The sequence below is a fragment of the Scomber scombrus genome, chromosome 14 (assembly GCF_963691925.1).
Source record: "Scomber scombrus chromosome 14, fScoSco1.1, whole genome shotgun sequence".
Lineage (NCBI taxonomy): Eukaryota > Metazoa > Chordata > Actinopteri > Scombriformes > Scombridae > Scomber > Scomber scombrus.
The window spans coordinates 8,754,516-8,773,424 of NC_084983.1; the positions used below are offsets into that span (position 1 = coordinate 8,754,516).

Below are 18,909 nucleotides of genomic sequence, written 5' to 3' on the forward strand. Positions count from 1 at the left end.
ACCCATTCACACACACACACTCACACACACACACACTCACACACTGATGGCAAAGCCTTCAGGAGCAATTTGGGGTTCAGTATCTTACCCAAGGACACTTCGACATGCAGACTGGAGGAGCCGGAGATTGAACCACTGATCTTATGTTTAGTGGGTGACACGCTGTACCTCTTGAGCCACAGCCATAAGAACATCTAACGCTTGTAATGTATCTTTACTTATTGCACTGCATGCCTAAATTTTGGTTTTTCAGAAAGAAAAAAAAGAATTTGATTTCATTTTTGTTTTGTGACTAATTTGACATTTTAGCACCTAAAAAAACACATCTTTAAAGGTTCCCCTTAGCTGGATAACAGTTTTTAAGGTATTATACTGTATGTTGTAATGTCCAAAACAAGAAGGTGATATCAAACTTTGCCTTTGTTATTAGGCCTACACCATATTTCCCAGAAATTGCCAAAACTTTTTATTTTATTTTATATAAAATAATGCAATTTTATTTTGTCTGTGAAGAAAGTAATCTCCCATCTTTATTCTGTGAGCTACAATTTCAGTATTGAGAGGCAACAATGTGCAAACCATTCCTATAAATGTTATTCATAACAAATGGCTTATTTGTTCATTCAAAGTTGACTAGTTCAGGTACTGAGCCATGTTTGAAAGTACAAATTATGTACGTGTGAGGTTGCAGATGGGAAAGTAAAGGCACAGGCTGTCATACTACGTAGGTGTACAGACTGCTCATTTGATTTTTTCAAGCGTAGTATGTTTAAGGCAATAAAGCAACACAATATCATGTAGGGGTTGAGCTAGTTCTTGTGTAGATACATGTTAGATCTATGACATTGAAAGGCTTAATGCTAAAAGGTGGATACAGCAGTGATTCACTTATTTATTTTAACTATTTTTGTTAACTGAACACAGTAGAAGACATCTGGTTAAAAGGGAAATCAACTAAATTTACAGTACATAATAAACTGTGACCACTTTTAATCTTGCACTTGACCATGTGATACCTTTTCATACCATGCATTCAGTAATGAATCAAAGAAATCACTACATAGTTAATTTACTGCCAGCATCTGTTTTGACTTTTCAGCATATCAGTGTATCAACAGAAACATTCAGGGGCAACTGTGTGTGGCTTGAGATTATTCTGAGGCAGTAGGTTGTAGATAATATTTCTGGCAGCCTGACAGAAAAAAAGGGGGCTCCAAATGCTTGGGGAGCTCCAGGTACAGTATGATGATTGCTGTTTATTATGCCGTTAAAATGTGTCTTGGTCCCCTCGTAAAGGCAGAATCCTGCAGAATCTTTCCATCTGCTTTGGGATTGTACTATTACACGTATAAATGAGGCCATTTTAGCCCAATCTAAATGGGGTTATGAATTCAGATGTCATCATAAATGTCCCCTCTTTCATTCTTAGCCCTGTAGCTTCTTACTCCTACCCACAATGCCCAAACAATCCCCCTCTCCCGCCTCCAGTCTCCCAGAATCTAATCCTTCTGCCTGTCCCCTCCAGCCAAAGCGCCGTCCGTGTCTGCCTGACCAACTCCCCACTCCTGCTCAGCCTCTCCTTCCCATCCTTCCGTCTTGCCGCATCCCTGCAGCCCCCAAGGCCTGGCAAAGGATTTGTGCTACGACTAAAAGGAGAATCTATTTCCCATCTCTGTAGCCGTAGCTAGTTATCATAACCAGGAAACATGCTGACTCTCTGGAGTGATGCCTTGAGGAGAAGTTTAAGCAAGAATCCATATTTGAACAACTACTGTAAACGCCGCCTCACATTTTAAATACTCGCTGTGACGTCCAACATTTTAAGGACACACAATTGAAATATGTAATTAATCTAATCCAAACACATGAGGCGAAAGTGGGTTTATTTAAATATCACAATAACATATATAGCTGAAGAATAACTGAGGAATTTCTGTTAAGTTTGGTTTCTTATCACAGTGCATTCTTTCTGTGATAGATAACATATTTCCAGCTGAACACACACACTTTTTGAGTTGGAAAATGTCACTGTGCAAAGCTGCACCAATCAAAAAGCATGTTTAATAGGAAGAAACAACAACATGTTCTTACCCCTTTCTTATATTTGCACTATAGGCAAACAAATCACTATCAATGACAAATACAGTGTTTTGTGCCTCCCAAATCTTTCAGTTTTGTTTGACAATTTAGTGTAATTTCCACTGAGTGTTACCGGTAGCTCATAGGGCTGAGATAAATATTTGGTATATAGGTGTTATTGCACTGTTGAGAGAGAGAGAAAAAAATGATGCATCCCAGAACTCAATCATAATTTAGATGAAAGACTAAGAGATGCAGCTGTGCAGTGAGAAAAAAAACATGTCTGGTTGAAATGATGGGAGATGAGCAGGTTTCTAGAAACATTTTGAAGCCCAATAACAGTATTAAGAACACAGTGTTGATAGCACTTACCTAAGCTCTAAAAGCATTTCTCAGTGGCTGCTGTGTATGTACTAAAAGGATGATGGTTCGAATGATTTCTAGCATGGATTTGTTTGCCAGAAAAGTGGTTGAATGGTAGAAAGCACAGACCCGTGGTATTGATCCAGGATGACTCGGGCAGCGGAGGCAGGCCTGTTCTGCTGTATCAGTGCTTTCCTGACTTTTACGAGGGGTGCTCATGTGTGGGGGTGGGAGGGGAAGAGGATGATTGCATGTGCACTGTAAGGAGTCATCTTTCTGGTGTGGATCGGTGGTAAGTCGCCATTAGTAAACTGATCTTTGGGAGAGGAAATTTAATGGTCTCCTAACTGTATTTACAAGCCATTCAATTTGATAAAGGGTGTGATCCTGAATGATTTATAATATGCCATTGTGCTCCTCTTCAAGCTATCAAATTCAAGATTTCATCTATATTTTCATTCATTCATTTACTCTTTTTATTCTTTCATCAGATCTTATCAATATATAACAGTGAAAGCAGATCTAATGGTGTATTCTAATGCTGGCAAAGTAGTGAATGTCACAAACTATTTTTCCAATGCTCAGTTTTGATCTTTTTCTTTTTTCTTTTTTAGCCTTATTTAGATCTTCTAGGGATTCCTTTTCAGTTAAATTGCAGAAATATTGTCTAGCTTTCCGCTCGGTTAAACATCAAAAGCTGTGGAAAGGGGAAATATTAAAATATGGAGATATGAAGTAGCTCGCTGGGGCTACTGATTAGTGTACCAATCATTGTCATCAGAATTCATCTGGCAGTGGCTGATTTATAAAATGAAACTGTTGCCTGACTAATAATAATAATAGCAACAATGATTCTACTTTTCATGTTTTCAATCCCTGTCGCACCCTATGACAATTGTTTTCTGCATAGTATGTACATATTGTCTCCACAGGAAGTACTTTAACTGTATACAAAGTCTATATGTCTACATGCAATAGCATTTTCGGAGTGTAATTGCATAAATCCCGAACAATAATGCAGAAGGAACATAAACATTATTGGTATTTCGTACATACTGAACACCGCTCCATCTGATAGCATAAAAGTCCTCATTCTGTACCCTGTATGTATCTGCTATTTCATCATCATAGATAAGCTGTGTAGAGCTTTATCATCATAAACATTATCAACATGTCAGGATTTGTGTCATTTTTTAATCTAACGTTCTTGAACATACAGTACATCTGCTCATTTATTATATACTGCATACAAATATACAGAACAGTATCATAATGAATATTTAAACACACGGCCCTAATTTAGATATTTAAATTCTGATTTTAATAGTGTGTGTGTGTTTTTTTAGTCTCATTTTATCAAATTTATGCTGCTTCTAATATGCACACTCTTATTATCGAAGTCTGTGACCTCACTCTATTCATAGATTTCTACCTTATATAATCTTCAGAATAATAATAGTGCAAAAGACTATTTAATATTTAAGCCTGTTTAATATTTAATTCTATTTTCTGACTTTTGAAGAGTGAATTTATAAGGCCGGCAAAATTCAGACAGTTGTCTTAAATGGAGTTTTGAGCTGGAACTGCTCACACGCAACCTACTTGGTGTCTCTGTGGATGCAAAAAACAACAACAACAAAAAAAGAAAAAAGAAACTCATTTGCTGCCTCTCTGTTTTTTTAGCATCCCCATCGGCGAGTGACCTTCTCCACCACCAACCCTGTGCAAGACCTGCAGGATGCCTCTCAGCACAGCTACTATGACAGCGGCTTGGAGGAATCAGAGACCCCCAGCAGCAAGTCATCTTCTGGTCCTCGCATCGGACCCCTGACCCTGCCTGAGGACCACTATGAGAGAACCACTCCAGATGGCAGCATTGGAGAGACTGAACACCCTGAAAATGGTATGACAGTCCCTCTCCATTCTGTTCTGTATGAATATGTATTTAAATGTAAATGGATCTACTATTAGGCTTTTTGTGTGTGTGTGTGTGTGTGTGTGTGTGTGTGTGTGTGTGTGTGTGTGTGTGTGTGTGTGTGTGTGTGTGTGTGTGTGTGTTGGCAATGGAGACATTTAGGGAGATTAGTTTGTGCTCTGTGGCCATTTTAGAGAGGAAATGTTGTGGCACCCGTGACGTTGAGTTGCTGTGTTTGTCGATGACTGTTTAAAATGTTATTGGTTTTTAAGCAGATCTGTGAGTGTGTTTGTGAGTGTGTGTGTGTGTGTGTGTGTGTGTGTGTGTGTGTGTGTGTGTGTGTGTGTGTGTGCGTGTGTGTGCGTGCGGGTGCATGTGTTTCTCAGCCGGTGTTAGAGTGTCTCCATCCTCCTCATCAGCAGGTCCGCTGTCAGACATCCTTAATGACCCTCCCTCACAAGTGTGCTAATTAAAAAAGCCCAACTAATGGAGCATTTGCCCTCTAAATAAATGTGAACCATGACATCTATGCAGACAACACAGTGTTTACTCTAAGCATTTCCTCTACTCTAGTTTGAATGTAGTTAAACTGCAGCTTAGGTGTGCAGGAGCCATATTTTTTCGAGGCACAGTAATCAATCCAGAGGCTGAACACTGATGATCTCAGCATTGGACCATATTGGAGAAAAAAAAAAAAAGAGTCGTAGCCAAAGCTGTAACTGCCATTCTATGAACTGAGTATCATAATAACAATTTTGCTGCCTTAAGCTGTCAAACATAATCCATTACCTGTCTTGTAACACGCTATGATAAGTGATTCACATGGTGCATTTCCACTTACAGTATTTTGCATTGCACTGCTCTCTGGATTAGACACTTTTATATAGTGATATTTCTCTGCTCACACGTAAAACTTTATTTCAAAAGCAAGCATAGTTCTGCTGATTAGCATAACATGGATTTTAGGGGATATTAATAAAGCTTTTAGTGACTTATACAAAACGGTGGATATGTATCAGCAAGGGCTTGATAGAGCTGCTGATCAACATTCACATTTGCTTTGTCACGCTGTCAGTGAAAAAGACACAAATGTACACGTTGTCAATGGGCCTGCACATCACAGATATCTTTCTTTTTTTAAGTTAGGGGGGAGAAAAAAAGTACTATTTCAATATCAGGTGTCCCAAGTTGCAAAGCGTTGCAGGATCAAAGGCTAAAATGTGTCACCCTCACACCAAAATAGCACATGACAAAGTTATATCAGTAGTATCATTTTGCATTGTGACAATGATGACATTTTACAATTCCAGACAGTGGATTTCAATAGGTAACTTAATCATCTCCATTGTAAATGTGTGAAATGAGTGAAATAATTTAAGGATAGGAAGGGATGATAATGTTGCAGCATCCTCTGGCCCTACAGAGGTCAAAGATTATGTAATATCCCATTTTAATGGATAGATTTAGTCATCACATACACATGCTTGATCTTTAAGGCCCATGAGCCAACAGCTGATTATTTCCATCTGCTCTCTGCACTTAAATTGTGTAATATATGCATTCTCCCTTTTTTTCCCTCTATTGTTGTGGCTGTTTATTTTGTTGTTGTTTTTTTTATTTTCCCCATCTGCAGAACACAGGTTTTTCTCAAGCAGGGTGCTTTTTGTTGTCAGCAGCAGGAGAGCAAGATTGTGAGTGGAGATGGAGCAGTTAAAGAATGAAAAGATGGCACAAGATGGGGGAGATGTTAGATTGTGACATGGAGCGGGGACTAAGAGTCTCTGACAAGGAGGCAAAGCCCATAGGATGAACACATAGGAGAGGGAGATGCGAAGATGAACTGCTAACCAAGGATAGACCTAATTAAAATGTGATTCCCACTTCAGGGAGATAACAGAGAGCCCAGATAAAATGAAAGATTAGACAGGAAAATCAAACGAGACAGAGGAATTCCTCCCCAGCTCCACCTGAATAGTGACGTGAAGTCTTTTTTCAAGCATTTGAGTGACAGAGTGACAGGTTGTACTGGTGCGGAGCTTTATTCAATGCAGTAGAGATGACTGACGGGCAAAAAATAGGAAGGTGAGCATGATGTGTCACTCCATTTAAGTAGGATAAAAAGCAATATATGAACCCCCAACTCTCAGCCTTTGCATCTCTGGGCCCCCAGAAATATCGACATGGATGTGCATTTTTGTTGTATGAGTTGAACTTTGACAGTGTCCAATCTACATTTTGAGAGTGTGCCGATGCCCTACAGTGGAGATTGATGTAGTTCATGATCCATTTGGGATCCACTTTTGGCTGTTGGTGGAAATGATGTGAACAGTCAGACTCAAACTCTATTAGACTGGGATCAGGTCAGCTTCCACAGTCTGAGCTCTCAGCGGCTAAAGTTTTTTATCCTTAAAAGCAGCTGAAGATTTCCTGAAGTGCACCTAAATACAAGTCGGTTCACTGATATAGGGTCTGTCGACTGGCCAGTATTAAGGAAATTAAGAGTTTATGGTAACTAGCAAAGACACATTTACAGTTATTTTTATATAAGTTGGCAAATTTTGAATCAAATTTTATGTTTGTTGGCAAATTTTGAATCAAATTTTATGTTTGTTGTCAAATATAATTAATAAGAGTGTTCTTGGACTGGTTGTAGAGACGAAAGTCTTTCTGTGAGTCAGTGAAGTAGACATCAGCCTATTCCCTTATGGTGCTAGGCTTTGATATTAAGAGTAGATTCAAACGACAGTAATAAAATTCCTGATATAAGGCATGCATGCTGCCTGATCTGCAGCAATTAATTTCTAGAGTTCCTCTTTTCCTATGCCTGAGCAGCTGCTTCCTCCTCCTACTTTTTTCTAATTCTTGTCTTCAGGCTGTGTTAGCGTGCACTCCATTTCAGTTTTCCCATGTGTATCTTTCACTCTTATGTTCGCGCATGTGTCGCTTGCACGTTGCTCAGCTGTTGGATAGTCTCATCAGAAACTGTTTATCCCTCGGATGTGCGTGCGTGAGTGTGTCCGTGAGTGTGTCCGTGTGTGTGTGTGTGTGTGCACCTGCATGCATGTATTTGCATTGTTTTTTTTTTGTTTTTTTTTAACATCACACACCCAAATCACTAAATCATTTTGATTACAGTGCTGTTTTACTTTAATAGACTCTCATCATAATCACTGAGCTCTGTAATTCTTTTTAAATTGATTGCTTTAGAAAGCATGAAAATTGCTTATCGTGTATGTATGTATGGTTCCTGTTAAGATGCATGATTTGTCAGATTCAGATTTAGATTTTATTCACTCTAGACCACACATTGTAGTATGGAGCACAAACATAAAACAAAACAGCAGCACAATGGTAAACAACAAGAATAGATCTTTAGCTCTGACTAAGTCATTTAAAGAGAAGCAGATCATTACTCAAAAATGCACCTAGTTTACATCCTATCCTGGGTTTATCTGTCTCTTATAATAATATAAATTTAACCACAGACAGATGGTTTACAAAGTATTTTGGCAGGCACTTCTTTCTATTCTCAACAATGCATGAATTTTTATATTCAAACAAAACATGATTTTTGTCCCCCAGACATTTGTCAGTACATAAATTACCAAAAATAAATAAATAAATATTTCCATCCACTCAGACACTGCTGATCAGATTTTAATTAAAGATCAAAATGATTTATAGTATTGTATTTGTTATTGATCAGTTCACAGGGAGAACGCATTGCTTTGGTGATTTGTTGTTTACATTACACGCTGTCTGACATTTCAAGTCCTCTGAAAAATGACACGAGTACCAAAAAAAAGTTATTTTTATATCAGTAACACAAGATGACATAAGTAAACATTATTTATCTTTAATCCTTGAATTCACTTGGTTTGATTTTGTTCCACCTTGTTTCTCGGTTGCTTTCAGCTCTTACATTTGATACCAAAGAAAACCGATGACAGCCCTCGCTGGTTAGCATATTTTGAGTCCTTGCACACACTAGAAGTCACATAACATAAAGTGTTTAACCTCGTGTCACTCGGAACACTCAGGCATGACTTATTTGGGTCCCTTGATAGGCTTCTGCTCTCTTCTTGGGACACAAGTTTGATCAGCAATCCCGTCATGTCCAGTCCAACCAAGACAATAATCACTCTTCTGGGGATCAGTTGTTAGACGTTTTTGGCTGTGATATGAGGGCTAACACCGACAGGACACAGGTGGATTGAAGACAGGTACCGGGGGGCACAGACACGCACACACACACTTTCACACACAAACTCAATTGACCACAGATGGAGGAATTTTGATGTGGCCGGTTGCCCAGCGTGAGGTCTCGCTGTGTCTTCCTCTGTGTGGACTCACTGCCATATGGGCTATTGAGAGGGGTGAGATAAAATGGAATAAATGGCATTTGCATGATAATGAGGTTCTTTAGTAATGCTGTCTGATTTCCCTGCCTTAGATCTCTCAGATGATGCATGTAGTGTCATATATTTGTTCTTTTTGAACTCCTGTCAGGGATTTCTTTCTTCTGCTTTCATTCATTATGCTTCAGCATCACGGGTTCCATGTGAATACTTGTTTTGGGTGTGCACTAATAATAAAATAATGTGCACAGCATGAGGAACATTTTTAAAGAAAGAGATATCTGGAGGAAGACGAGCAGTTTGAGAGGCAGAACGTCAGTGTAATGGGGCTTGTTTGTCGTATGAGTGCCAGCTTGGGTCCCTGCACAGGTGCCAGTATAACATGCTGATGCAGGGGTGTGGGTTTCCTCAAACAGATGTCATTGTGCCTTGTCAGAGTTCCTGCCTGTTTTTTACTATTAAGTGGAATAGACCAGTGGTTCTCAACCTTTTTTGGGTACTGGGCCTTTGCATATTTTAAAACCTGCATTATTTCTCCACTAGCTCCAAAAAGAAGTCCAATTCTATAGTAGTCTATAAGAAAATGACCCTACTTCTCACTGGATTTATTACCTCAATAAACACTTTCCTAATGAGTTTATGGTCTCAATCACTAGTTTCAAGTCTTTGTCAATACATCATTATGTTCATTTTATAAATCACGGTTCCATTTAATTTAGATTTGAGTACAAAGCAGGGTATGGTGTTCCATTTTTTTCTAGTAAGTATATTTTGTTTTAATGGTTCTAAACCCATTTTTTTGCTAACGGTCAAAATGCCAAACTCAAAGCTTCAAACCAACGGGTGACATCACGGTGGCCACTTCCATTATTTGTATGCAGTTTATGTAAGAAACGATTGGTTTCTGTCATGGGTTCATGTGTTTGGACTCTTTGTGTTCAGCCCTTTGGTTTTGCTCATTTATTTTGGGGTTTTGTAAGGGTGATTTCCAGGTTTTGACTATCAGTTTGCTCCGTGTTTTTACTTGTGTGCTCCTCATCCACACCAGTCCTGCATTTTCTTCATTAGCCCTGCCATGCTCCTTGTGTCTTCCCTAGCCAATCAGCTCCCAGCCTGCCCTTGCATTGTGCCACCTGTTCCCCATTGATTGATTAGTCTGGTTTATATTGAAGTCTTGGATTTTCTGTTCAGTCTCTGTTGGATTCTTTGTCTAGTTCTCATTAGTCCTTCTAGTTTTGTGTTCGCCTGAAAAACAACCAGACCATTTTTCTGCAGCCCTGTTTGTGGTCTTGTGCATTTGGGTTAATTTGCCCTGCTTTCCATGACAGTTTCTGTCCACTGAAACACTAGAGCACACCAGATCAGATCAAAATGAGTCTTCAGCTACTAAAATATGACCAATTATACTCATCACAGATGGAATTAGAAATAAAGGCCTGCGTCTAGTACAAGCCTTTTTCAAATAAAGGCTTGTTAGCTTCTGCAGTTAAATAGGTAAATAAAAGTCCAGATCACTGTTTATGGAAATACAGAACATCTGTAAAGGCCAAAGGGTCTTTTTAAAATATGCATTTTATTAATTCACGGACAGCCTGCCATTACACATTGGACCAGTAGTCGCCTGCAGACCCCTGGTTGAGAAACAATAGAGCACTATGTGGACTGCCAGCCTCTACCAGCAGTGTGGCCTACACCGGCCACTGCTGGAGCTGCCACCACCCGGGAAGGGACAGGTCATGAAACTGGCAGTTTTGTGGAGGCTTTTGTGGAAAAAAAAGTCCTTACAAGTGGTCCCCTGAGGCAAGTTGTCATGAGTAATATGCCTATAATCCCGCGCTCATTCTAGCACACGCATTGTGCTCTGCTCACATCAGCTGCTGCTGTTTGTTACCCCCCAATTGTTTGTAATTTTATTCCAGAGCAAATAGGTCACTGGAAGATCCTAACTGGAGCAGAATTAAACTCTCTAACCTGGATTGGGCTTTGACACTATGGACAATGGCTTACTATCACCCTTTTACCAATAACTTTATGGGACAATGCATCTGAATTCAGAATGGAACTGATGATGTGTCAAGTCGTCATAGTTCTGAACATGTCTAGATTTTCCTTGCCCAATTTGAATCTGAAAATGTGCTTTCGCTTGTTTGATCACTAACAATGCGATCCGCATGCTCTTCCCAAACTTTGGCCCCGCGCATAACAGTGTATGTCAAATGACTGCAGACAGGCCAAACCTTTGAATAGGGTGGCTGTCTGAGAGAAAAGAGACGGCATCACAGCTCAGACCATTAACTGTAGCAAAGTCTGGAATTGGCTTATTGTGTCTTAGTGTGAACTGACATATTGTTGTGTGGTAAAGATTGCAGCCACAAGTGAAATCTAGATTGAACCAGAATAGAAGCCCCATTATCCCAATAAATCTACCCCTTGCATTCAATTTCATACTACCTTCTTTTACACATAAAAGCGATTTCTCTGCAGTTTCATCATTGTGTCCAGCTGACTGGAAGACTATGATGATAACATCACTTGCTTTTGTTAGAACCTGAAATGTATTTCAGGTTTAGTTTGTACAGTCTGAATACTGTAGCTTTTATGTTGGAAATTATATTTTTTCTGTATTCCTTTTTTAGTATCAGTCTTTGTATCTATTCTATGAAAATGCTGAGAAATGATTGAAAATGTTATATGAATAATAAAACATGTTTATTTGAATGTTTAAATTATAAAGAAGAAGAAAGCAAAAAACATAAGTGATTTAGCAGAAGTTTTCTGGAACATTTTTCTAGGGACATATCTTGTCATTTTAATCAAGATCTACACAAGCTACTCGGCTCTTATCCACATGTATATAACATGGATGAAAACCCAGATGAGTGTTCTGAATTATGAGCAGAAAGAAAAGTACATGCATATAAGCACACATTAGGTTCCATAAATAGTGCTTTTAACACCATGCTGCCACCGAAAATGTCCGGTTTTAGCACTAAGCCTGTAAAGTGAATGAGTGAGCCAGTATGCCTAAGCCAGTATCCCTAAGCTTTAGATGTGCTCATGTATTACTCTAACAAAAGTGGATGGCTCTCTGTACTTAGGCAAAAAATGGGATAGCACGCTTGCTGCTCTTGCCACACCAGTGAGTCTGGGCAACAGCCTGCTGAAGCAGCAGGTTTGGAGGTGGTAATGTATGTGTAAACGTGGGTTTGAAAGAACAAGTTTATAAAGACACATGGAGAAAGATTTCTTAATTAGCCTGGTGTCGCTCCTGGCTATAGGAGATGTTCCTTTTAGCTTGAGTGTCCACTGGCAGGTACATGAGATCCTAAGTTGGAACTTTAAGGATAATTATGGAGGCAGACATAGAAAGTGGTGGTAGTGCTCCATTGCTCTCACAGGGTCTTACCTAGTCTCACCCCAGATGTGATTCGTAGAGCAGGTAGAGCACTGTGCATCAGGGAGGGAATGCTGGCAAGGGGCCAGATCCACTTCAACCTCAGTTGGTCGGGCAGCTCAAGCCGGCATCAGAGAAAGGCCCTGGGGGTCATCTCTCCATCATAGTGTGATGGGGACCGAGAGCCGCTGAACCTCCCTCTAACTAGTGTTCTGCCCTTCAATGATGGATGGCACTTGAGGGACTGGAATAGTACTGTATGGGTCTGACATGCATTTCCTTATTTCCAGTGAGTCACAGAGGAATGGAGACGCTATTGCTTTAAGGCTTTCTCACAGTCAGTTGAGGATATCTCTGAATTCACTGCAGTTCAAGGACCCTACAAACTCAATGAGGACTACATCCAGTGAAAATGAAAAAGCCCTCTAAACACTAAATGGAAGAAAACGGTACATTTCATTACAAATGGACATATCCGCCTTGTGAATGGATCAATTCTTAATTTGCAGTTCTGTTTTAACATGGTATATCATGCAGTCAATATTCTAAATGCCTTTAAGCTAAATATAAATGACTTGAATGTGTATTGCTTATCCTCGTGGACAAGTATATTACATTGGTATCCATTTAAGGTGCCATAACTTTACTTTACTGCCCTATTACAAAAAAAACATATTTTTACAGGGGTTTCATATGGTTTTTGATCACTTCAGTGATCACTTCACCAGTACTAAAGATTTCTGGCTTTCCAAACACATTTTAAAACTCACTTCCTGGCTCGAGCCCTCCCCAAAGAGCCCTTGTTCTCAACCCAGAAGTGGAGTAATTCTGACAGAATTTTGCATGATGAAGCTTGTTTTCACCCTGCCTTTCTGCTGGATATCTGCTTTAATTAGAGAGTGTACTTCACTCCATTGTAAAATTGTGACTAATTCATGCTGGTTCCAATCTGAAGCACATAGGCCTTTTTTTCAAGTCACTGGTCACCACTTTCCCATTGGGTAACTTCCTCCTAAGATGGGCCTGTTTTTGAAGGTCCCAACAGTTGTCACTCATCTTGATGAGCTGTCTACTTTGAAACTGTATCTACCCTGGAGTTGAGGTACCCATCATACACACAGCCACTACAGGCACTGCAAAACAAAACAGATGGTGGGTGAAGCCACTTTAATAAAAACATTTTTTTTTAAACAACAACATTGATGTTTACTCTCATTGTGGCTTCCACACACTTGATAGCCCCAGTCTACTTCATCACTAGCCACATTCACATGACACAAAAGCAATATACCCAACATTAAAAGTGAAAAACATCATTGATAAGCCTCCACATTTCAGCCAACCGCTAAGATTTAGCCGTGCACACCCAGGGTCACAGACAAATCCAGACTCCTGCACTGACCTATTTTTTTTCATCAGTTCATTAAAGTTTCATTTTATTATCTCATAATGTATGTAGTGTAGTGTCCTGTCCATTTATATTATTCTAATGTGATAAAACATTTATATTGCTATTTTAATGCCCTTTTAATACTCAAGAGAGTACTAACGTGCAGATGTGGTCTTCATTCAATTAACTAAAATACTCGGCCTCCCAGAAATTCCCAAGTGTTCTTGCCTCTCCCCCACATTTACTCCCATATCTCACTTAATAGTAGGTCACCTTTGTTGTTGTGGTGATGATGATTTCTGTTAGAGGGTTTCAACATCAAAGGACGTGAATGTTGACACTTGTTCTCCATGCCAGAGCTTATAAAAGTCAATCACGAACAAGCAGCTGAATGCTATGGATTGGTAAGGAAGTACAGGGTAGGGGGGGGGGGAATCATGCTCGTCTCATAAGCAGACATGATGACCCCCTGCTGCCTCTTGTGTTTTGCGTTTCACTTCAAGTCCACATTTAAAGACTGAAATTTGCAGTTTCCCTTAATAATTATATATTCAATCATGCTCTTGATTCCATGTGATGTATTTTTTCCCGTTCTTTTAATCAAAGCCTTGTCAAAAAAGCTGAGGCCTGGCAGCACAGCATTGCGAGATTGCTGCTATTCTCTCCTGTTGCATCTCTGCTGCACAAAAAGGCAATTTTCATATTTCATCATGTTATAAATTTGAATTGTCCTGCTCCAAACACATAGCTGTATTGTTCAAAGCATTGTGGGAACAGAGCTTTCCATCTCACTGCGTTAGTGTGCTGACTTTCCCGGTAAATTGTCAGTCACGCAGCAACTCTCTAGCTACAGTAAGCGGTCAAATAAAGCTCTGCCTCTCCAGGGTCATCATTTAGCCGCTACATGGGCTGCTTATATGATTCTGAAGATCGGATTTTGTGAGATTATGTTGATGTTTGTCCATACTCGGACTGAAAATGATTCATCTCCTGTGGCTGCATTATTTAAATCTGTGTGTATTCATTTATATCGCGGTTAAATCTTTATATCACTCATGCTTGTGCGTGTTGCCTAGGATGCATCCAGACTGCAAAGTTCTCAGATCACATTCTTAGCATGACCTCATGGTTTCTGGTTTAAGGATATGATGAAATGATCAAAATTGACCTGGAATAACTCTGGCCATAGACAAGGCATGACATGGCAAAAAGTTGAGAATACATAACTACTGCGAGGCAAAACTTTTATCGCTCTCCGTGGTTTGACGTTTCTATTTTCTATTCCGCCTTGTATGCAGGTGTAGGCATAATTAGCAGCTAATGTTAGCCCCAAGTTAATGACGTCTCCCACTGTAGACCGTGGAGATCAAAGGTAGAATTAGCAGAGAGATAACATCTTGATCGAAAGGGGAGGAAAAACAACAAATGGATCATGGAAGACATCCGTTTTACATGTCAATAAGATCAATCGGTGAAAGATAGTGAGCATGAAAGTGGTGCATAGGAATTAATTCCAGGGGAAAATCCTGAGAGGAAAAATAATTCCTTCTTTGATGATTAGAGCTGTAGATCACATATAGAGAAGACTTTGATTTTCTTACTGATGAAAATAAAAGTTGTACCCATTTTATTTGGTGTGATTTGAACATAGGCTTATAACTGTTCCTAACCATCAAAACAATCTAGAGCCATTTAAATCCAGTCACAATATTCAGTATACTTAAAGGACATTTTTACCACCCCCTTGGTGTAATTATGAAAGGAAAAAAAAATGTCCTACTGAATTCAAGAAAGTGAGTCTTGTAATGGGTTAAATGGAGGCTCTTAGAGACAGGTTAGTATGTGGGCGACAAACAAAGATAAAAGCCAGACTGTAATGTTTTGCGCTGAATGCCATGAACATTAACAGTGAGGCTTGAATGATAGGTTTCCTTTTTCTGCCGCTGCAAGACGAAACATCTTGTACGTGCTCGGATGAGGCCACAGAGCGCTGCCACTGTGGTAGAAAGAGCCACAGAGTGCAAATTTGAAAGCCTTAAAGGAGGAAGAAAGCTTCAAAGGCAGCGACCAAGAAAGAGACATTCAGACAAGAGACAAGAAAAAAGGAGAAAAAAAACGTTTGGGTGAGAGACAGGAATAGACAAGTGACTCTTCAAGCAAATGTCACACAGCAATCAGAGAAGGGTCGGGTGATAAAACAGTCTGTCTAATTATCATGACAATATTTCCCATTAAATCAGTCATAAACGTCTCAAAACGTATTTTTGGTGGTTAGTTTTTTCTCGACTCTATTGTCACTTCCAACCTCAGTGCTATCACCAATTATGAAATGCCAAATAAAATCCCACATGTTTTTCTAATAGCTAATCTGCACCAGAAATACAGGTCTGCACGCGCTCACAGCGGCACCGAGAACAATCAGGTTGCTCAGCGGTGAGAAGCGGAAAATGTTTTCAACAAACTTTGATTCAAACTGTTAAGAGCCGAGTTCTTCTTCTTGCTTGACCTGTGCAGAATTTGTTATGAAGTTACAGTAGTCTTTGTGGGTGGGTGGGAGGGTGGTTGTTGGGGGGGGATAAAGAAAAAAAATCACCAGCCTATTGAACATCCAGTCACAACCCTGCACCACAGGGATTTAGTCTACGTTTCTTTGAGCTTTTCTAATTAAATTACACAGAAAACTGAATGGGAAATGCAAGGTTTCCTATTTCAGGAGTGAGAAAAAGAAGAAGAAGAAGAAGCAGAGTGGGTCGAAATGTAATTATGCAGGCAGGTTATCACAAGGCCAGTATAAATATATATTATGATTACAAAAAAACCTCTTTAAAACACCAATGACTATAGCTACTTCTATTAGTCATTGGGAATGAAAGTCATAGTAATTTGTAAAATAACACTATGAAAAAAAAAGGTTGAGTAATGACACCCATGCATATCATTATATTATTTTAATTTACATCATGCTGGCCCCTGTGTTTACAGCCAATACAAATTTAAATGAACAGCATTAATAGAATACCTATAAATGGCCTAAAGACTAATTTCTAAATTTAGAGGAAGGCAGTGATGTCTAACTAATGCCTTTCAAACTCAACATGCACATACAACTCTGAGCCCCTTAAGTCCTCTCTGCATGAATATGAGATTGAATACAGCATATAGAGTAATGCTGTGTATTATCCAAGCTGACTGCCCAAATGAAAGATTAAGGTAAAATGATGTAGGCATCATTTCTTCTCACGGCAAAGTTAAGTTGAATTACTTTCCATGACCAAGACATACTGTTCTGTACGATGTTTTAATGTATAATACAAATGGATGGATAGGTTGTCTGCAGACCTACTGTATCATTTATTTGTTATTTGTACGGTTACTTTGCAGTCACAAACACATAACTGGTACTATTTGAAGTAAGTCAATCGAGGTACAGTCTTGAAAGTGCTGATGATAATCATAAACCTAAATCACTAGGTTCATGATAAATAATTTGTTTTCTTTGGGGGTTTTTTGTTTGTTTGGGTTTCTTTTTTTTTTCTTTGCATTGGCAGCCGCTACGGATCAATATTCTGTTGTCAAGGTTCAGAATGCAATTTCCTGTCAGTAATTGGCCCGCGAGCCATACAGATTGTTGTGGGCAGAGGCATGAAGCTGTTCTCCACACAACCATTTCACCAACACCTCTGCTCGCAAAGAGAGAAACGATTATATTACTTACCAAAGCAACTGAATCATCATTTATCACTGTTTCCTCGCGGTCCCCCGCCAATGTTTTGAATTTTTTTTATCTGAAGATGCTTTTTTGTATGTCACAGTTTGACAAAGCCTTAGTGTTGGTTGACATATCACACTGCATATCAACTTCTCAATTGGAGGAACTGGTGCATAGCGTGATCTGTCAGCAGGTGCTAAGGCTTTGTCAAATGCAGTGATACAAAAGGCAGTCTTCAAATAAAAGGAACTCCGAGACAAAATGGAAGACGGTGAGAGAGCTGACAGGAGGTGTACCATCACCCACTGAACCATCCACAGCCCGCTTTTTCCTGACGTGCCGCTGGCCGACATGTCCACTCATCAGACTTTGTCAGCAAGAGGCTCGCCTGCTCAGGAAACCAAACATTTCAGACCTTACATCTGCGGAAGACTTTGACACATGCGCCTTTAACTTCAATAGCAATTCTTATCCGGGGGATCACCTTGCTTCGACAGTTCGACTGAGAAATTGATTAGCTTGTTTCAACAAAACATTGAACTGTTTAACACTTAGAGACCAAACAGAGAGGGAGAGGTTTCTCCAAGGCGGTGTTAAGTGGTTTGTTCACAGGTTATCTTGTTTTCATAAGACAAAAAAACAGCTGTAAGTTAAGAGGGATATGTGTTGATGTGCATTTATAACAAAATGTCAGTGGTTCTGTGCTGTGTGTGTGTATTTTAGTGTATGTGTGTGTGTGAACATTTGTACACAAAGCCTGTAGACACATACCAATTATCTATAGCATAACATAGCAGTATTGTAACTGCAGCTTTATCTCACATTTTACTTTCTGTACAGATAAGGTGACAAAGCCTTCCAGCCTACACATACTAATTTTGCTTTGAGATGTGCGAGTGCACGTCTAAAGTTACAAACTCCAAAACATTGTTCTTTTGTATTCCATTACAATAAGTAAGGAGAATGTGTGTGTCGACACTATGTTTGTGTGCTTGTCGCAAGTTTCCTTCTCTTTTAAATGCACCCCTCTGGAGAAAAGGGGAAGAAGAGAAAAAAAAGTGTTTTTGGTTGCCTCCGCTTACTGTGAGAAACAGTTCTGAGCACTTGAATAACAAGACTTGACATGTCATAGCTAAAGAAATACAAAATCCTGGTTTCTTGTTTTTTTCCTCACAGAGTGTGACAACTACAATATACATTCACACCCAGTTATTACACTGATAGCCAGCACCAGACACTAATGTCTGCTCTGATGTGGAATATTTCTTTTTGCTCCTTTTTGTTTCTTAGAACTTTTTTTTTTTTTTTTTTTTTTTTTTTTTTTAAAGTCATTTGCCATATAAACTATTTGCAGGGGCTACAAATACACCATTAATATCACTCATACACTCCCAAACGATAGTAGCTGCCCCCCCCCAGTTATCCCTCCATGAGCTGTGGGTCTCTCATATTTGTTCGCCATCGATCATAGCGGTGTGGCACACACGCTGGAAAGCAGCCGGTGGGGAGAGGCAGCATTTGCAATCAAACAGAGAGGAGCTGTGTGAAATCTCAGGAAGAGGCAGCTTCCCCCATGCCTGTGGGCAGGGGATCAGACGATGAGGAAGCCTGCCTCAGACACTCAACACCTCCCACTGGCACCCTGATGCAAGCAGCATGCAAACCCACCCCTCACATGTATCTGTCAGCCAGGGGGTTAAG

The 18,909-nt window shown here is 39.6% G+C and overlaps 1 protein-coding gene across 1 annotated transcript in view; it reads left to right on the forward strand.

Annotated features, from left to right (window-relative positions):
- The window catches only part of pcdh1a (protocadherin 1a), an 83,400-nt gene that overhangs the window by 60,315 nt on the left and 4,176 nt on the right, over positions 1-18,909 (forward strand). The window contains exon 3 of the mRNA XM_062433435.1: positions 4,126-4,345. Within this exon, the coding sequence (XP_062289419.1) occupies positions 4,126-4,345 (220 nt within the window). The remainder of the gene's footprint in view (positions 1-4,125; positions 4,346-18,909) is intronic.